We start from the raw sequence: 18748 nt of genomic DNA on the forward strand, positions 1-18748 counted from the left end.
GCCTTTTCCCTAAGTGCCTCACTTGACACCTGACTGTACCTACATTTATCTGCCATGTTTTTGTTCAGTCAATTAAGTATCATGAGTTCCTTCTGCTGCACATGCTGTTCAGAGTTTGCAACCACAAGGCCACTCTTGCTGTCTCAATGCAGCATGCAGTAAATAGAGTATGTTTCTGAATTATCCGTAGAATTCCATTCTAACCTGATACCAAAAAAATGACTAAATTTTCTAAAGGATCTACTGATTTTGAATGTGCAGCATAAAATATCTAGATGATTGAAGATAGGCAGGCAGGTTGTTTGGACAGAGAAAAATGTCAGCTGACTCTCTGTGCTTTGGTTGGCCATCTTTTTCACAGAATTACTTTGAAATAAAACTATTTTCCTAACAAGTTCCAAGATCCACATTTGGAAGTTCAAATAGCTGTCACAAAAAATGTTGCTGTAGTGTGCACTGATCACCAGCATCACTGGTAAAAGTCTTAACAATGGCAGGAATCGAGTGATCACCTATACCAAGATGTCCAAGTTAAGATGTATTGGTTGAGAAATGCACTGTGTTGAATATACTCTTCTTTTTTGTATATCAAGAAGTTCCACCAGAAGGTTAACATCTTTTGCATATATTTAATTCAGCCAAAATCTGAAGAACAGAATTAACGTAGTGAATTGATTTTCAGCAAAATTATGTCATCTGTGTATAACTTACCACTACACAGACACACATTACATTGTATTAGCTCCCAGGTTTTATGTCCATCTTGAACAACATTTACCTCCTTAATATACAAAGCATTCATTAAGGTTTCTAAAGGTGAAACAGCCCTAAGAATTAATTATCTTTTAATTGTTATTTGGTCAGTACCTTTTTTCTTTATTGACCAGACACAGACTGAAATATCTTAGCCATACGCTTTTGAGGTTACGGTTCTTTCCTTTGATCTTTGAAAAAGCCATGAGAAAATGTTGGTCTAGTGACTATATTAGATTTTCTTTCTGCTAAACAAACAAAAAAAATCTTGCTGAGATCACATCACTCTATACACATGCTGGACCAAAACACGATAAGCCAAGCAAACAAGAGTTCCTTTGTTGCTCTGAAAGAGACTGTTGAATTTTCAGCACAGTTTCTAAACAAAATGACAGTCTCACTCAGTCTTTGTTGCAAACATTTTTTTCCTTGGGTGAAGAAGTTGAAGAAGTAAACTAAACATAGTTTGTGCAGTCTATGTAAAGGACTGATATTTTGTGACAGAATTAAAACAGAGGGAGGAGTGGTCAGTGGAAACCTTTAGACAGCTGTGTAGCAGACCCAAGATGGAACGATAGGAGTTGTACAGAAAAGCTACTATCACCTGAAAGACGATCACCAGCAAGAGAGACTTCTTTAGGAAAAGAAAACTATTATTCTTTTGTTTGCTTAAACGGGGTTGTGCCTGTCAGATAAAGTGGTGCACAGATTCAATTTCTTGTTTCATATACTCTAGGAATTTTCTGTTCACAAGGTGGTTCTTGCATTGGCTTCTGATTTACAATAGGAATTATTTCTTGAAACCTTTGAAATAGCAGGAGTCTTTTCAAGAGTGTAATTAAGAGGTTAAAAGCCTTCACAAAGGCAATTCCTGTAAGACAGCAACTTCTTGTATTTATTATGTTTAACTACGCAGGTGGCAAAATTTCTGAAAGCCTCATTAACCCTTTGCTTTAGGTTAGTATAGATGCAAAAAACTGAAAACTGGTGACAGGACTCAATCAAAAATCTCTGCCTTTTGTGGTTTTACTCAAGAAAGGCAGTCATGTAAAGGGGCAAGTCATAGTAACTGCCTTAATCAATGTGAGGACGATGACGTTAAAATCATTTTTATATAAATATACATATATAACTCTCTGTGTGTGTGTGTACATGCACAATACACAGGTGCATATATATGCACGTGCAAGTTTTCCATGTTTACTTGGAATGCAAATTCATCACAAATTTTTGCACAAAAAGGTATTTCTGGATTATATGCTGTCCTTATTATCTAGTTCCAGGCTGACTATAGGTATCAGTATTAATAGATACATTAATCTATGTTAAATGACCTGTGGTACATTGAACAAGAACTGATGCATTGCAGGAAAAAGCAACAATTTCTTACACTTTCTTATCCAAGTTGTAATATTGCTGGCATGCAGAATGGCTTGACAAATTTGAGTGATAAATATTCATAAATTTCTTAAGGTTTGACCTACTTCTAGAATAGACCAGTCTTCTTTAAACTTTATCCAAGAAATACTATAAAATGAGAAATAGGCACAAAAAAATTAACCAAAAAACCCTAGAATTCATGAATTTCATATTCAACCGCAAAAATCTATGAGAAAACCCTTATACTGCTGCCTCAAAACAAATAACAATATGTTTATTTCTGCCACTGAAGAAAAAATAAGGTTAAACACTATTAAAATCTTCTCCCATTTATAAAAGTCTTTGTAGTTCAATAGGCAACAACAGTGCCCAGGTACTTTGATCAATAAGTAAGTTCAGCTATGAGCTTGGACAGTGATTGCACAGGACTCCAGTTCCCTTTGTGGCAGGAGGATTTAAGGAAGTAACCAGAACATGTTGATTTTGAGATGTGGTTTTGATCTCCAAGTTCAGCAGAAAGATATCTTCAACAAATTATCTCGATTACTAGTCCTAACAATTCAAATGGCATTTAGTTCTGTTAAGAAGAGAAAAATAAGTTCACAGGTACTATGATTGAAAGGGAGGAACACACAATCACTGAGGTGTCACAACTTAAATCTTGGCAGCAGGGTCTGAAAGCCACTTGAATGCTGTCTTCCCTGTTACTCAGCTTGAGCAAATGTATTTCTTTAGAACTGACTATAAGCGGATGGTCTCTGGATTTTATGTTTCCCACAGCATCAATACCTCCATTCTGCTTTTAAATCAAGGAGCCTTTTAATATACCTGTATAGTCAAAAAAACTTTTACATATGTATATTGATTTGTTTCTCAAGTATCCTTATTAACAGCTTGTTTTCTGTCCCAGCTATTTTCATTTAATGTATGTATTTGTTTAAATAGGTGTCTTTTTTTCTCTAGCAATTTCTAATTACATCCCTTATGTACCAGAATTGGCATATAATTTAACTATTTTTGAACAAGAAGGGATTGGAAAAACAGTCAATGACATAACAATACATACCAAAAAATTTATTTTTTCCCTGAACACATTAACACAGATTTTTTATTACTAGCAAGCGGTAAGTTGCAGATCTCCATTTGTGAATGTTGCTAAATATAGAAGGAAAGCATAATTGGTGTTGCTGATAGAAAAGCAAAGCTTCTGCTATTCTTTTACTGGGACTATTGTAATACAACCCTTTGCAGTGAATACTACAGATGAAACTTCACTACCTGTTTATTTCTTGTTTAGACATCAGTGTTAATGAGCAGCTTTTACTGCTGCATTGTCAGACAAAGAAACAGTAAAAATCAAGAACAGATCGGGTACTATCTCATTGCCCATGCCAAACCAGTCATCAAGACCATTTAAAAGCAAGCATTATTTACTGTATCACCTGCTTTCATTCCTGTAAAATTTAACAGGACTTGTACTTTAATAGTGGGAAATGGGGCAGAATACAGCATAGCCCATCTTCCAAAGCACTGGCAGCAGTTGACAGAGGGAAAAAAACCCCGTATTTTCTCCCTGGGCAACCTGCAAAATTGGAATTTACTGAAGCAACTTAATTTGACTTTACAAGTAACAAGTATCAATGAAGTTTGTTTAAAATTCCTCATAATTTCTAATTCACTTAGATTTTATTTTTAATATATTTTAGTAATACTGGAGCACCTAGTAGTGACACTGAGTTTTACCTGAAAGATTATCTAGAAATCATCTTGGATGTTTTCAATAATTTCCTGGCTGGAACAGGTCAGCAAATGGATATTTCATCTTCTCCCTGCTTCTCCAAATATTTGACATTTCAAGAGAAGTTTCCATTCTTAGTCTTTAGATTCTGAATCCAAACATAGAGTTCAAGACTTTGAAGGCACACAGTCCTGAAAATCTTCCAGTTCAGGCAGTTTGCCTTTTTTTTCAGAAATGTTAACTTCAAACAATTTTTTCCCGTTTTCATGCTTGCGTTAATATTTCTGATTTTCAGTTAAATGACAAAACAACTGATGAAATCACACTCTCCCAAGAGAACTGTTTTCATGAAAAGACAGGAGCTTTAGTTGTGGTTTTCCATGTCACACCCCATGATAATGAAGCCTGCAGAAGGCATTACCCTTCTTAGGAAACCCAGTACCTCAACAGGTGCCCACAAACTCCGTGAGGAGGCATTTCCCACAGCTTAAATCAAGGTTGTGTGTACCCATGCAGGTGTCTGTACACATATGCAAAGATGTCTCAAAACTCACCATTGCAGTCTCCTCATTTTATTGCACATCTTAACCACCCAAGCTACTAGAGTCCTGGGGTGCACTAGGTAGAAGAGTGACTGAAACATGGAGCACTACTACAACGTCATACCACCCCTCTCAGTCACAGACACGTTTCTAGCTTGATAAGCAGCTGGGAGAAGGATAGAGGTATAAGGTTTCTTAAAATCCGTGTGCAACTATTTTTTTGGGGTGCAGTCCCCAGCTCAGCCAGCTGTAAGGCCAGCTGCTTTCACAGGGTGGTGTAAATAGGCTGAGCTAGAGCAGCAATTCCAGGCCACTAGCTACTAGGCATTTGACTCTTGTCTTCTGAGTAATCTCAAAACAGGGTTTTTTTTTATCACATTTGTAAGGGGCGAACAAATTTCTCAACCTCAGAACTGCTAGCCAAAAATCATCCTGCGTGGCTGAAGCCCACCAGGACGTACACCACACGTGGGAAGAGGACAAGAAGCCACTGTTCGAGTGTTCAGCAGTACAGGGGCTCACAGCAGATTTCCAAGGAGCTCCTCCTGGGCGCCATACAGTGACAGGCTGTGGCTGCAGCCAGCCTAGCGAAGCAAACAGTGCTTCAGAGTGCTCCCAGGCACTGAGCATGACAGTCTGTCCTCCTGCGCTGTTAACAGGGTCCTTGGCACACTTTTGACCCGTGCCAACTAACATTTGCCTGAACTGTTCCCGAGAGCCATCTGGCAGTTTGCACGCCCCTGGGACTGTCCCCAGTAGGCGCTTTACGTACAGCCACCTCGCTTGGGAGGCTAGGAGAGGTCACTAGCGTCACACAGGCCACTCCAAGCCAGTTGGCTGCAGGATCTGGAAGCGTTCCCAGCCACACCAGATGCGCTGTGGAGTCCTGATCTGAGTCTGCAGCCAGATTCCTGGGATAACCCAACAACTCCTGCTGGCCCTGACTTTTTCCCACCCAGCATCAGAGCCAATCTTTCTATAAACGTAGCACTGCCAATGGCTGTTCCACTGGACACAGCGTGCTGGCACCCTGGCCCACCATCTCGAATGCAGGTTTGCCAGAACGCCTGAGCAGCGGGTTTGGATATGAAGAGAAGCACTAAGGATTGAAACTCCCAGAGCTGCAGAGATGTCCTCATGTAGGACTGAGCAGTGGGACGGAAACAAAAGCTGCTAAACTGTGACTTGTAACTTTTCTGGTTTGGTCTTGCTGTTGCCACACAGGGTGCTTTGTATCAGTCCTGTAGAAGACCATACAAGGGCAAAATTGAAAGTGAGCTCTGGGAACTGCTGTGCCGATGTGTTGTAATCAAGCTTTTACAATAATCCTAGCATTTTCCCCTGTGGACTGAAGGGGATATCCTGCATAAAGGGCCATGTTTGAAAAACATGGCTCGCAATAGCCAGCTATATTTTCATTGCATCCACTTCTCAGAGCCAGCTTCTATGTCACTTGCCATTACTTAAATGAGGCTTTAGTCAAACTCCTGTGAAAAAAAACATGATAGGGTCCATGTCACCACGTGCTAGCAGAGGTGGTGGGGCTGCAGGTGACTCCCTGCTGCCCATTATATCGTCCCCAGACAGGCTCTGTCCCCAACTCCTGCCCGTCATTACCCCATGTCTTGTGGCAAGGCTTGGCTGTGGCTCCCTGCGTAACAGAGCCGGGTCAGAAGAGGAACACGATAGGAGCGGGAGGAGTGCGCCCCGTCTTTAATCCACCATGCTCCCGATCAGTCCTCATGTGCTCTCACTTCTCTGCCTCCCCTGCCTGTTATGTGTAGCCCCTTTTCATTTGGTTTTACCTCTTCTATTTTAAACTTAAATGTCAAGAAACATTTTGTCCTTGACTTCTTTGTCTGTGGTAATCCCCTTTGGTCCCTTCATTGTATTCAGGCCCTCATCCATTGCAAGAAGAGTCATGTAATAGCTATTTATTTCAGAGGAGAGGATGACCTGGGAGAAATCTCCTTCCCAATACCATCCCTAACATTTGATTTAAAGATGAATGAATGAGCAAGGCATTACAACAAGATATTTAGGAATTCCTTGATCACAAGGTACATCCAGGTTGTAGCTGGACTTGTTCCTGAGACAAGACTCAGAAAAAGGAAAAAAATACATACTCCCTTAGAAACCTACCGGTGGCATAAAACTAAGTATCCAGTCATATTTAATTGATCAAAAAGTGCAACTCAAATGTTGTTCAAACATCTAGCTTCACTCATTTTAGAGTACCAATAAATTAGTCCTGTTTACAATTCTGTATGAATAATATCTTTTCATAATCTATGCACATGGTCATACCATTCACAGTATGTCACAGGAAACGCCAGTGGGATACAGTCCACATAGCTCAAGCATTTGCTTTGAAAGGTTTAGACATTTTAAGTGAGCTTATGGTGAATTTCATACTGGCCGTTTTATTTACATGCTGCCTATCAGAAAAGATCAAGCATTTCTGCTTCCCTAAACTAGCGCTCTCTGGAATATAATAGCAGCTTTCAAACTCACCACATGTTATCTATATACTTTCAATTATAAATAGGGTCATGTTCATGAGCTAATGGGTTTAGTTCTGGAAGTGCCAAAACTTTGATCAACACATGTAAAACAATTGGCCACAACCAGCAATTTTGATCAATGCTTTATACATCCGTTTGCATTACCTGCAGTATGGCAGGAAACATAACTGCTGCTGAAGCCTTTTTAATATCTGCAAGAGGGAAGACAGTACTTGGAAATTTGAAAAAGATTAGATAACAAAAGAGCACTTTAGACAGTCATTCTTATGAGCACTTGGAGGATACATAGTCCAGTTGTAGGACCTGCAGCACAAGTTGTAGCTTCTTGATTTCTTCCAAGCTTTAATTAAACAATAATTCAACTGCCTAGAATTTCATTTATGTTACGGCAGTTCTGTTTTTCTTTCTATGTTTTGTATTCTGTTTACATAGCCAGTGGTGGGTTTATATTTGGAAACTTCAGCTATAAAGAAAATCAGTTCCTTGATTTGCTACCAAATATTGGTAAGGTAAAAATCCTGGTCTCTTTGACGACAGCAGAAATAGTGCCATTTCAGCCACAGGATCGCACAGAAACAACCGGCTGTTGGCTTCACTGTGCAGCCAGGCATCCTGTGAGTAACTCCTGGGGAATCAACAGGGACATCAGAGCTGCACAGGCAGGCTTCCTATTCAACAAGATGTTAAATGTAATACAGTAACACAGTTTGAATAAAGCCTCCATTCTTTAATCAATGTAACTGTCAAACTAAGGCAACTGTAACTTCTTAGTTTACATACCAGCATCACCCAGGGAAGAAATTTACTTCTGACTGAACACAAAGAAACCTCATCTACTCATTCAAATTATACCTTATTTGAAAACACAGGCGTAGCATGGTTGTTGCCTGGGGAATGGGGGAGGTACAGCCATGAGTATTTCTAAACATTTCCAGCCTCACCCATTTGTTGACAGACCCTTGAGTTATTTTGGAAGCTCTGTCTCTGCTGCCTGCCATGTCAGTTATTATATTGAAAATTTAATTGTACAAGGGCTTTGACACTGAACTTTATAAATTTGTTCCAACTGACCTTGTCTCAGTTATTTGCCAGCCTGGCACAGAGCCTTAGCAGTCATTATTTGTTCTTGTGCAGTAGGTAGGAGCAGCATGGAGCAGAAGATAGAATGGACCTGACATTTTACATGACTGCAAATGAGAAAGCAGCTTTAAATAAAGGGATTAGTATACCCGCCACAAAGAGTATGGCATTTCTCTCAAACAGACCAAATTTAGGTTGTACAGAATTACTGCTTTGTACCCTGGGTGTGGCTGTTTGTTTGTTCTGTAGTGTTTTCAAACATCTATTTAAATTTATTTCTGTTTCACCGTTCACTTAATTACTCCTCTGTACAGACATCTTCAAGAAAAGTTTCAGAACGTGGCTTTCATTTTCTGAACAAGGTGCAAGTCAGTACAATGCATTAAAAGCAGGAAACGTGTATCAGGGTACAGATCACCACCTGGATGCTTCACAAAGTTTCCAAAATCTACTTCTAAATAGACTTCTAAATCTTTCCTTGAAAGCGTCACAATGGGAAAGCAAAACAGCAAAAGCAAAAGCCAGTGAATATATGACATAATATTTCTATCACCACATCTGCAAAAGATTCAGTAGATTTAATCCTTATTCACACAAGTGTGAGAGCAAGATATCACCTGCAGATTCTGAAGAGGTATGATGTGCAGTTGGGCTCCCTCTGTTGGCTCTGCAGCAACTGAAGTGTATTTAATAACTTCTTTTTCAAAATAAATACATTGCATTAGCAACACTAATCTCTATTTAAAAATACATTTTGCTCCCCTACTAAAAATTGTCAACTCTAGTGCTCATTAGAATCACTAGAATAAACAATATTTAAGGAAAAGTAAAATGGGAACAAAGACTTGGAAGTGAGTTTTATTTGTGGCTTTTACAATAGGTGTCTAATGTAGAGAAACACAAATCATCTTGCAGCTCAGTGATTTATAGGTTCTGAAAGAGAATCTGTGGATGAGTTTCTTGCGCTTTTTTATTCCATACTTTCAAATAATTGGAAAAGGAAATCAAATTCATACCTGGTCTGTAGAGAGGCTCTGCTCAAAAATTATCAGTGTGTGCTCTCACTGAGCTGATGGCTCCAAAGGAGAGCTGTCCATGGAGAAACAGCTGACAAGGAGACTTGTAAACATTATTTGAGGTCTCAGGGGTGAGGCTGCAAGCAAGATGGAAATGTAGAATCTCTGGGAAATTAAAAATGAATGTGGCAACCCATGTCCATGCTTTGGAGTTGTATTCTTGGTGATAACTTCTGATGGCCGTTGTGTTAAGTCCACTGTTCTTTTCTCAGAGTCAATTTTCTCTATTTCTTTTTCTCCTAGACGTCTGGATGCCAACCACATCAACTATGTGCCCCCGAACTGCTTCAATGGCTTGGTCTCCCTTAGACACCTGTGGCTAGATGATAATTCTTTGACAGAAATTCCCGTCCAAGCTTTTAGAAGTTTACCAGCACTTCAGGCAATGACATTGGCACTGAATAAAATTCATTACATACCAGACTATGCTTTTGGAAACCTCTCTAGTTTGGTAGTTCTGTAAGTCTTATTGATTGCTTTTTTAGACACAATCTCAGCTTCTTTGCAGGGCTTTGCCCTCTTTGTGATAAATTACTTGAAGATGCAATGTTTAGTTTAAATGTTGCTTGAGACAACCTTTAATAATTAGATATTTCCCTATTCCCTCCCCAGCTGGCAAATGACAGGTAAATAGGTATATAGATGGGTTAATTAAACGTCTCTTTTATCTTACAGTCTTGATACCTTGGGGCTAGGAATCTGCACTTTTCCTTCTCCATCTGCACTAGGCTTAGTGATACTCCTTTACCAAAAGTTCCGTTTCATTTGTTGCAGAAAATGTTCTTTTTTAAGTTTTCTGGACTGTATATGTACTACAAACTAAAGTTTTAAAAAAAATCATCTTGGAGAAACAGATTTTTTACATCTTCCTACAGTTAAACTAGCATTTTCTAGTTTTGATCTAGCACTTGTTTTGATCCAGCTTAAAAGTTTCCATCTCCAATAAAGAGCTATGTAAGGGAATTAAAAAAATCACCTTATCTGGTCAGCAAAACAAACAGGAAGGCATGAATTGGGTGCCCTGTAAGACTCTAAGGCTGAATGAGGGAAGATTAGAAACAGGAAATGAACTGAAGCCTTTCTGGATGACTTGGAAAGAATGCTGTCCAGCAGAAAAAGTATGCATTTCCCTTCATAGAAAGTATATGTAGGCTTGCGTTTTTATGTTTGCATAGCAGTTCAACAAAATGAAACTTGCATAGTTCACACCAAAATCTGAAAGGTACACTGTGGAACACAGTTTTAGCTTTTTGTCTTCTGGGAATGTACCAAGTAGAAAAAATTCTAGACTGGCTGGAGAAACTGAGGTGGAGAAGTTATTTCAGGATAACTTTGAAAAATGCTAGCATTATTAAAGAGAAAATAACATATTCAAGCTTTACAAGCTGTCTGAAACCATAGTCTGTAAAACAGTGTATTTCAGCATATTCTAGCACCAGTCTAAGCATTGAACCTGACATACGCCAGGGTTCTTTATTGGCAGTTATAATCACCATCTCTGCCTAGTGCTTGATGTATTCATATAAGCATATAGGACATCAAAAATGGGGGTCACAGCTGCTTTGTGTGGCAAAACCTTTGTCTTCTGTTTACATGAAGTATCAAACCCATTCAAGTTAAAGAGTAGATGGATTTGTCATTTGACTGAGCTTCTAGACTTATCTCAGCCATGCTAAAGACAAAACACTGTCTTGAATGTTGCTCTCTAGATCCCAGCCAGTAATACAGTGATAAGAGGACAGTTAAGAAATGCAGAAGAAAATAATTTCTTTTCATGCCCTGATTGCTTCTGCTCAGTTAAATTTTCTTATTTTAGATCTGGCTTGCTTATTTCTAAACTCCTAGGCTTCATATTGATTAATAATTGAATCATTCCTCATGATCGACAACATCTGATATTTTTGGCCCATCAAAATCTTTATGTGTAGCTCTGTGTTCTTTTGTTTGCTATTTTATACAGTCTGGCAAATTTTCAACCCAGTGAAAAAATGCATGGCAAATTGGAGCAGGTTTGAAGCTTTATCATTAGACATCCGAACATAATTGGAGTTCAGAGGTGTGCTGTTCATGCTAACTAAAGCAATTAAAAGTCAGTGTAGTAAAAAAAAAAAAAAAAAAAAAAAAAAAAGGTTGATTAAGTTTCTTCCTTGGAAAGGAAAACCCCACAGAACATTTGCATTTTGCCGTTAGAATCCCTGCCTTCTATGGGCAGGTAGACTCAGTTTCTGTAGGTTCTGCAGAACATGCAGAGACCCTCCCTCTGATCTTTAACGCTATTTTCAGAGCAGAATGAAGCATTGAAAGGAAAGTGCCTGGCAGCCCCTCTTTCACAGCCCTTCTTTTCTTTTAAGGTGCTACTCCTGTAGTTTCCCTCCACTATAAGGGTAGAGTGTCAAGAATAAAGTAAAAGGAAAACTGCTGGGAAGAAAGGGCATCCTTTAAAAAAAAAAACACCCTGAACTGGCTCCAAGTTGTATCTTCTCACATTAACTCACAGACTAGGTTTTTTGCATGTTGGTTTAAAAGACTTAGAAATAGGCAGTACTCTGAGCCTTTGTGCAGGGGGCTGGTTTAAATATATAACAAAATTACTTTCATTTGCGAAACATTTGAGAAAGTAGTTGATTTTTATCATTTCAAAGGAAGTCAAGTTACAGCACTTACAAGATTGGTTAGTTTACTCATCTCAGTGAAGCTGACTTTTTTGTCCTATGGCTTTGTGTCTTCTTTCATTCTGCAAGCCTAATGCCCATTTCTTGTCTGCTGTATTAACCGTCTCCTCACCTGTGCCTGTTCTGTGCCATACCCTCTAATGCCCTCAGAATATACATCTTCCAAATATACACCACACACCCCACACACAGTTTTTAAGACAACATGTTAAATAACCACCACTGAGAAGACATCTACAGTTACCCAGTGTTCAATATACAAACCCAACCTGGAGCTCCAGGACATACCGTTTTTAAACAGTCTAGGTGGTTTTAAAACAAATTCCTTCTACGAAACCAAATGGAAGCCTGCATGGGTGGGGAGATACCAAGAGAAAGGCATGGAGGGTGGTAGAGGTGCCTCCTAAACATGCTTTTGCAAAAGCATGACTTGCATATAATCAGTGCATGCCTGAAAATAAGTTCCTTTTGATTTAACCATCAAAATGTTTTGCTTAAGTCCACTGTGTGCAGTGTGCTTTCCTGACTGTGTGCTTAATGTTCCCCTGCAGACATCTCCATAACAATAGAATCTACTCCCTGGGAAAGAAATGCTTTGATGGGCTCCACAGCCTAGAGACTTTGTGAGTTGACCTCTTATTTGTTTCCTTTTTTTTAGAGTGTTTTCATTAATATTCTGACAGAATAAAAATAGCCTAAAAGCCAAATGTGTCTTTTGGCTTGCCTAATCGCTACAGGATCTAAGTAATGGTTTACAATGACTCTATGTAGCAAATCCCATTTTTTACTAGAAATTAGTTTGCCTTTTTAATAAGCATTGTCCATTGATAAATTGTTTGAAGGACAGTTGAAAACTGTACTAAGCATTGAAAAAGAAATGGCTATTCATAAACAGTTATATTTTCCTAGTTTAGAGATTTGTTTGTCTTTAATCAATAAAGCTAATAGCTGCATTGGGAAATAGTTGCAATGAAGAGCTTTAACATTAAGAAACTATCTCATCACAGAGAAGAGTTATAAAATGAGATTGTTTGGGGTTTTTTTTATCCCTGGAAAAAACAAAAGTACCAGGTAGCCAGATTATGCATGTGTTTTACAAGGGGGGGGGGGAAGAGGAATGTTTCAGTTTTTGTCTTTAAAGAGGTCTGATAAAGAATAGCACTGGCAAAGATTGACATTTCCTCAAGTATTCACCATAGTTCTGTTCAGACCCATTCAAATTTTCTTGAATTTTCCAACAAAAAATAATTCTACAGAACACCAAACAGGAACACAGTGCTGATGGTTAGTGCAAACTATTTCTCTAGGGTTAGTCAAATAAAGATGTCTGCTAGAGTAGCCCACAGACCCCAAAAATGCTACAGGGACAATAAAACCTTGTATGTCCTTCCCCCTGGCACCTGCCACACTCAGCTGCATCATCTTCAGAGATTTCTGATATTTTACCCAACCAGGACAGAGGCTAAAAGGCCTGTTGAGAGGAACAAATAGACAAAGTTTCAAACATTAAGAATGCCCGTCTAAAGGTGACTATTTGTTTTACTCATCCACAGAACTATGTACTGCCCACTTTCATGTTTCATTAAGATCAGAAAGCAAGAAGTTTGGGGCTTTTTTTTTTTTTTTTTTTTTTTTTTTTTTTTTGGTCACTACTTTTGATTACATTGATCCCTTGCCACTGAATTACAATTTTATAATTTTGACTTTTAGCCGGCTGTGAGTTGAGAGGAAGTCCCTTAGTGTAGCTCCGGAACGGGGGACGGGAAAGGGAGAAGGAAAATGTAATTGTTTTGGTTTGTTTTTTTAAGTGAGATTCACATGGCACTTGGTCAAAAATGGGGAAAAACAGAACAATGGAATAAGTAATTGCAAACCCAGTCCCAGCCACCTGGCATGAGAGAGATGAAAACATAAAGGACAGTCAGGAAGCTGGGGATAAGTGTAGGTGCAGCCACTTCACTGCAATAAGAGAATGCAGCACTTGCCTCAAGCACAGTAATTCCATACTGTATAGACCAGTTTCCAGATAGTTTCAAGATAATCCAAAGAGATTTTAGTATAAGCGTTGGACGCCAGCTTTAAGATCATTTGTTTGCATCAATGCATAGGTCTGGAAATCACATATCACTGGAGGGCAAAACCAAACTGTACATGCCTGTAATCTCTTTCTGTCAATAAACAGGAGAGAGAGATTTACAAGCAGGAAGGAAAGCCTTGTTGAGTTCAGACAGCAGTTTCCTGCCTGCATTACTTCAGCCTGATACTATTTCAATTTCAATCTATTGTAAACTGTGATTTGTGTTTTGACTGTTCAGAAGGGCTTTTGCTCAAGTTTTTCAGACTATATTCTTCACAAAGCAGCACCAGAGAGCATCACACTAAACTGGCATACCTCAATTTTAATTTCAGCGTCTCCTCAGTGCGAAAGGATGTACATGTCATGCTGAGGGCAGAAGCAGGTTATAGTCCATTTCAGCCTACCAGAATAAAGTCTAATTACCCGCAGCACAAGCAGTTCTTAAAGCAGAGGTCGCTACCCTAGCTAAACTACTGTTTTTACAATTTGTGTCATTAGAAATATTCTCCATATGAATACTGATGAATCTTAAAATAACAATACATTTAACAGTAATTTAATGAACTTACTGTATGTTTTCACACTTGTTTTAGCCCAAGGAAGATTTCTGCCAATCATTTTTACCTTCCAAACCCCAGTATCTCTTATTTTTACCACTTCACTATTGGGAAAAATCTCTTCAGAGATTTTTTCATCAGCAAAAAGGAAAAAAGAAAGACTAATACAGCTAGACAGTGAGTCAGAGGCGAATGAAGCCTTTATAGTGAGATGTATTAGCCATGTAAAATGCAGCTCGCCATACCAAGTTGTTGAATATTCTGTATGATTTTTGTTCCCATTAATACTTTCAAAGAATGAAAAGGATGGGCAATTTACAAAACAGCAAATCCCTTAGTAGTATCTGAATCCACTTAAGTTTTCTTTATTGCAGAATAGCTAAGATATAACTAAAAATAGGATGCTGATAAAAAATAGGAATGACAATGTGCCTTAAATAGAGTTTGCTGGAAAACATCCATACACTTTTGAGGATTTCCTGGCTTTGGGCTGTATGTATTTATTCAACACATGGAAGATGATATTTCATTACAAATTCCAGCAATTCTGTGTTATCCGTTATGCAGTGAATAACCTAAATAATGCAATCTATTTTCACACAGAGATTTAAATTACAACAGTCTGGACGAGTTCCCCACCGCTATCAGGACACTAACCAACCTGAAAGAACTGTAAGTACAGAGCTGATATTAGGAAGGAGGATGTTTTGTCTAGTCTGTGATTATTTTTTTTAATGCTGGTGATTTTATCAGTAATCCTTAAAAACTGATATCCTAGGAAGAACTAATAAACATGCCAACATGCATAAAAGATAATTTTCAACATTCAGTTTAGAGCATTCAAGTTCTGACAACATTTGCTTTTATACTGCATTGTTCAGTGGGTTTTTTTCCAGGAACTTCATCCTTGGAATACAGTAAATAATAAACACAGTTAATTTAAGTCCCAAACACAGCAGTTGGATTTTGCAAACAATCCAGACTGTCACAGTTTCTAGTCTTAAGAAGAAGAAGCCGTGGCACCCTTTATTAGTCCAACAGGTTTCTATGTCTTTACCTCCTTCCCTCCCTCCCCCCTATTAAACTATAGCAGTTTCTTTTCAATATAAATAGTCCTTTGTATGCTATAAATACAGCACTTCTGGATGCACAGACCAATGAAAAGAGCTAAGTTTCAGTTATAAAAAAATGAATGAAATTATATTCACACATCATACACACAGTGTACACATCAATGCATATGTTCAGAATTATTTCCATTTGAATAACTTACCGTGTTCCTGGTTCCATCAGCATTTTTTTTTTAATATTTTTTTAATATACTATTTGGACATGGTTGTACTCCTGCTACGTCACAAACTGATCTTAAAGATGCTTTAAGTAGCTACCTAGGATTTTTTCCAAAGCAGGGATCCCCAGGTAGTGTGGACTCCAGCTCAGCACCTGCAGTGTTGGCAGACTGTGGCTCTGGAGGAGGGAGTGGGGCTATGAATTTCCTAGCCCATCCGTTCTCAGCTGCAGTTTTGTCATCTTTTGGCTAAAATAGTTGGTATGAAATCTAGTGGCCTCAAAGGATTGCATTTTTGCTGACCTCTGGAGTCAGTAGCCAAACATGGTTAACGCAGGTTTGCAGTAAATGCACCTTGCCCAGTCCAGCAAAGTGCCTGATGTGCTTCAGATTACTTACTGGCCCCCACAGGGCTTCACCTCTGTGTATCAGTTATTGTTTTAGATAAGCTCCTGGGTGCAAGAAATCTTTGGAGTGTGAAATTGCAACCTGACATCCCAAATCCAGCACGGACCATGAGACTATGTGCTTCAGTGCTTGCTTTGGGCTCTGGAGGCTGACCTCATAAGTACAAGAGGTTGTGCACGCCCTGCTGTTCCCATCCAAGTGGGAGCCCAGGAGCCCAGGCCCACAGGGATTTATCTCACTGCAGGACCACCATAGTAAGGTTGTTTCTGGACGAGACCTCATTTCTCTCTCAGAATTTGTGCCTGGGCTGAAAACACAGACTGACTTTTTGTCTACAGCTTGGAAGCATCCATGGCAGCAAGCCAGAGCTGGAGATCTGCTGGCAAGTGACCAGCGAGTCAGAGACATATCTGTTTGATGCTACAGGGACACCATTGTCCCAGATGCTCTGTACTATAAGGTCTCAGCTGTAGGAGTAGTTATCTCTCCAAAGTAAGTGGGTATAGCTGCTACTCAAAGTCAATGCTTACGTAATGTTTTCCAGACTAGATTTTGAAGATACCTGTAGAAGCATTTTTCCCAGTGTGGGCTTAATAAATAAAGTCTTTTTACCCAGGGGTGCAGATAGATTTTACTGCTCTTTGGCTCGGTATGTGAACTGGCAGGCTGTAAAGTGCCTTCGGTTCAGATGGGTTTGTATCACTTGGGAAGAGTGCCCCAGGACACAGGCTACAGCCGTGAGCATGCTCTCTTCTGACCAGCTCAGAAGTGCTTCAGGCTCTCTGTGCATAATGCACTGGAGTCAGCTCTTCATCAGAGTGATGATGGGGCTGCTCCCTCACGCTAACTCAAGTCAACATGGTGATGAGGTGTAGAGGAATGAAGCTGGGTTAATTAGCATTGATAATATACAACTGTGGGCTGGCTTCAGGGGCGGTGGGTTGGCTGGTGTAGATAAGATGCAGCTGTGGCTGGTTAAGATGTTGGGCAGGCGATGAAGAGAGAGCAGCCAAGGAAGAAGTGGAGAGAGAGGAAGAAGCAGAGAGAAGAGTGAGCATGCATGCTCTGGATGAGGCGAGATGAGGCAAAGGCAGCAGAGGGACTGTATGAAGAGTACGCTGGTATGAGATGGTAAAAGACCTTGTTGCAGCTGGATAGTTGGGAGAGCACTGCAACAATGAGGGGCCAGATACTGCCCTGGGAAGCAGCTATGCAAGGAAACCCATTCCATACAGCCACCAAACCAGTCTGTTTACTGGTTCTAGATTAAATGGGATCCTCATATTGTTTAGAGTCTGTGTCTGCATGTGATGCAGTTTTTATTGCATACAAAAGAAGTCAGGATTTAGAGCCTTGCACTGTAGCTCATCAGCAGTAGCACAATGCCTAAACAAGTAAAACCAATAATGTGGGACCTGTTCAAGTAATGGCCAAGTGTGCTTGCATCAGTGAACAATTTGAGGCTTTCTAAGTGCATAAATTTAAGCTGGGAAGCCTTTTTCATACCCGACTGAACTAATGGGAGTTTCCCACACAAATCATCATTGTTCTTTTGAAATCTTAGTTGTTGCTTTTGTTTTTCACAATGGAGAATTACTCATATAAATAAAGTGCAGTAATTAATGATGAGACAGAGATTTGGCCTTCTATCCGGCCAGCACAACTACATTGAATAGTTCGTTCATGTCCACATTTAAAACATTTTAACAAAAAGGTGGTTCTGGGAAACTTAACATATTACAATATAATGTATAAAATCATTTACTTGATAAATTTGTGCAATCCATTATTATCCCAGCAAAAGAAATAGTTATAGTTTAACAAATACGGGGGGAAATATAGATACTAGCTTATTTTGTTTAATTATTAATATTGAAGTATTAATGTTATTAGTTCATATATGTGTGTGTATTTACATTCTATCTATATACATACTCACATAGATTTGTAGATACATGACATACAGCTAAGAAGCAGTTTCCTGCTGAGGGCTGAATTTTAAAATGCCATTTTGCAGTTTACTTCATCTGAATGGTTTTCTTCATTTAGAAAAGTGGAGAATACCAGCTTTTTCATTGCTTTTCTTTCGCTTTTTTCAGTTCTGCCTTATTCCAGTAAACCAGGACATACATACAGACACTTTTATCACAAACAAAAAAAATTACTGTGCATTGGGAATACAGATTATGCCTTCACTTTCTTTTTCTTAATGTGTAAACCGTTTTTCCTTTTGTAGGGGATTTCATAGCAATAACATCAAGTCAATACCTGAGCGTGCATTTGTGGGTAATCCATCACTTATTACAATGTAAGTGATAAGAGTCTTTTCAATGACTCTTCTTATTAGAGAATGTGAAACTAAGTATCATATTTGTGGCTAATTGTCAAATAGCTCTGCTTGTAAGCACATCATTATACAAGCAAACAGGCTTATGTCTTGCCAACTTCATGGGAAGAATGGCAGTTTGCATGCTCTATTTAAGCGAAGTGAGGAGTGGTCTCTGGCTTTGACCTTTTATTTGAACTATTTCTTCTAGTCTCCTAGCATTACTGGCGATGTAGAAGCTAGCAAAAAATTACTCTTGATGGATTCCAGTCTGAGTTCCCATGGTCATACATGAGGATGCATTCAATGGGCAAACCTCAAAATAA

The 18748-nt window shown here is 39.0% G+C and overlaps 1 protein-coding gene across 3 annotated transcripts in view; it reads left to right on the forward strand.

Annotated features, from left to right (window-relative positions):
* The window catches only part of LGR5 (leucine rich repeat containing G protein-coupled receptor 5), a 93528-nt gene that overhangs the window by 55136 nt on the left and 19644 nt on the right, over positions 1–18748 (forward strand). The window contains exons 5-8 of one of the 3 annotated variants that reach the window (XM_040595776.1): positions 9338–9553; positions 12318–12389; positions 15004–15072; positions 18333–18404. In XM_040595776.1, the coding sequence (XP_040451710.1) occupies positions 9338–9553; positions 12318–12389; positions 15004–15072; positions 18333–18404 (429 nt within the window). The remainder of the gene's footprint in view (positions 1–9337; positions 9554–12317; positions 12390–15003; positions 15073–18332; positions 18405–18748) is intronic. The other 2 variants (XM_040595777.1, XM_040595778.1) reach the window with 2 other exon arrangements.

Source organism: Falco naumanni, chromosome 5, assembly GCF_017639655.2.
Source record: "Falco naumanni isolate bFalNau1 chromosome 5, bFalNau1.pat, whole genome shotgun sequence".
NCBI classification, from domain to species: Eukaryota; Metazoa; Chordata; class Aves; order Falconiformes; family Falconidae; genus Falco; species Falco naumanni.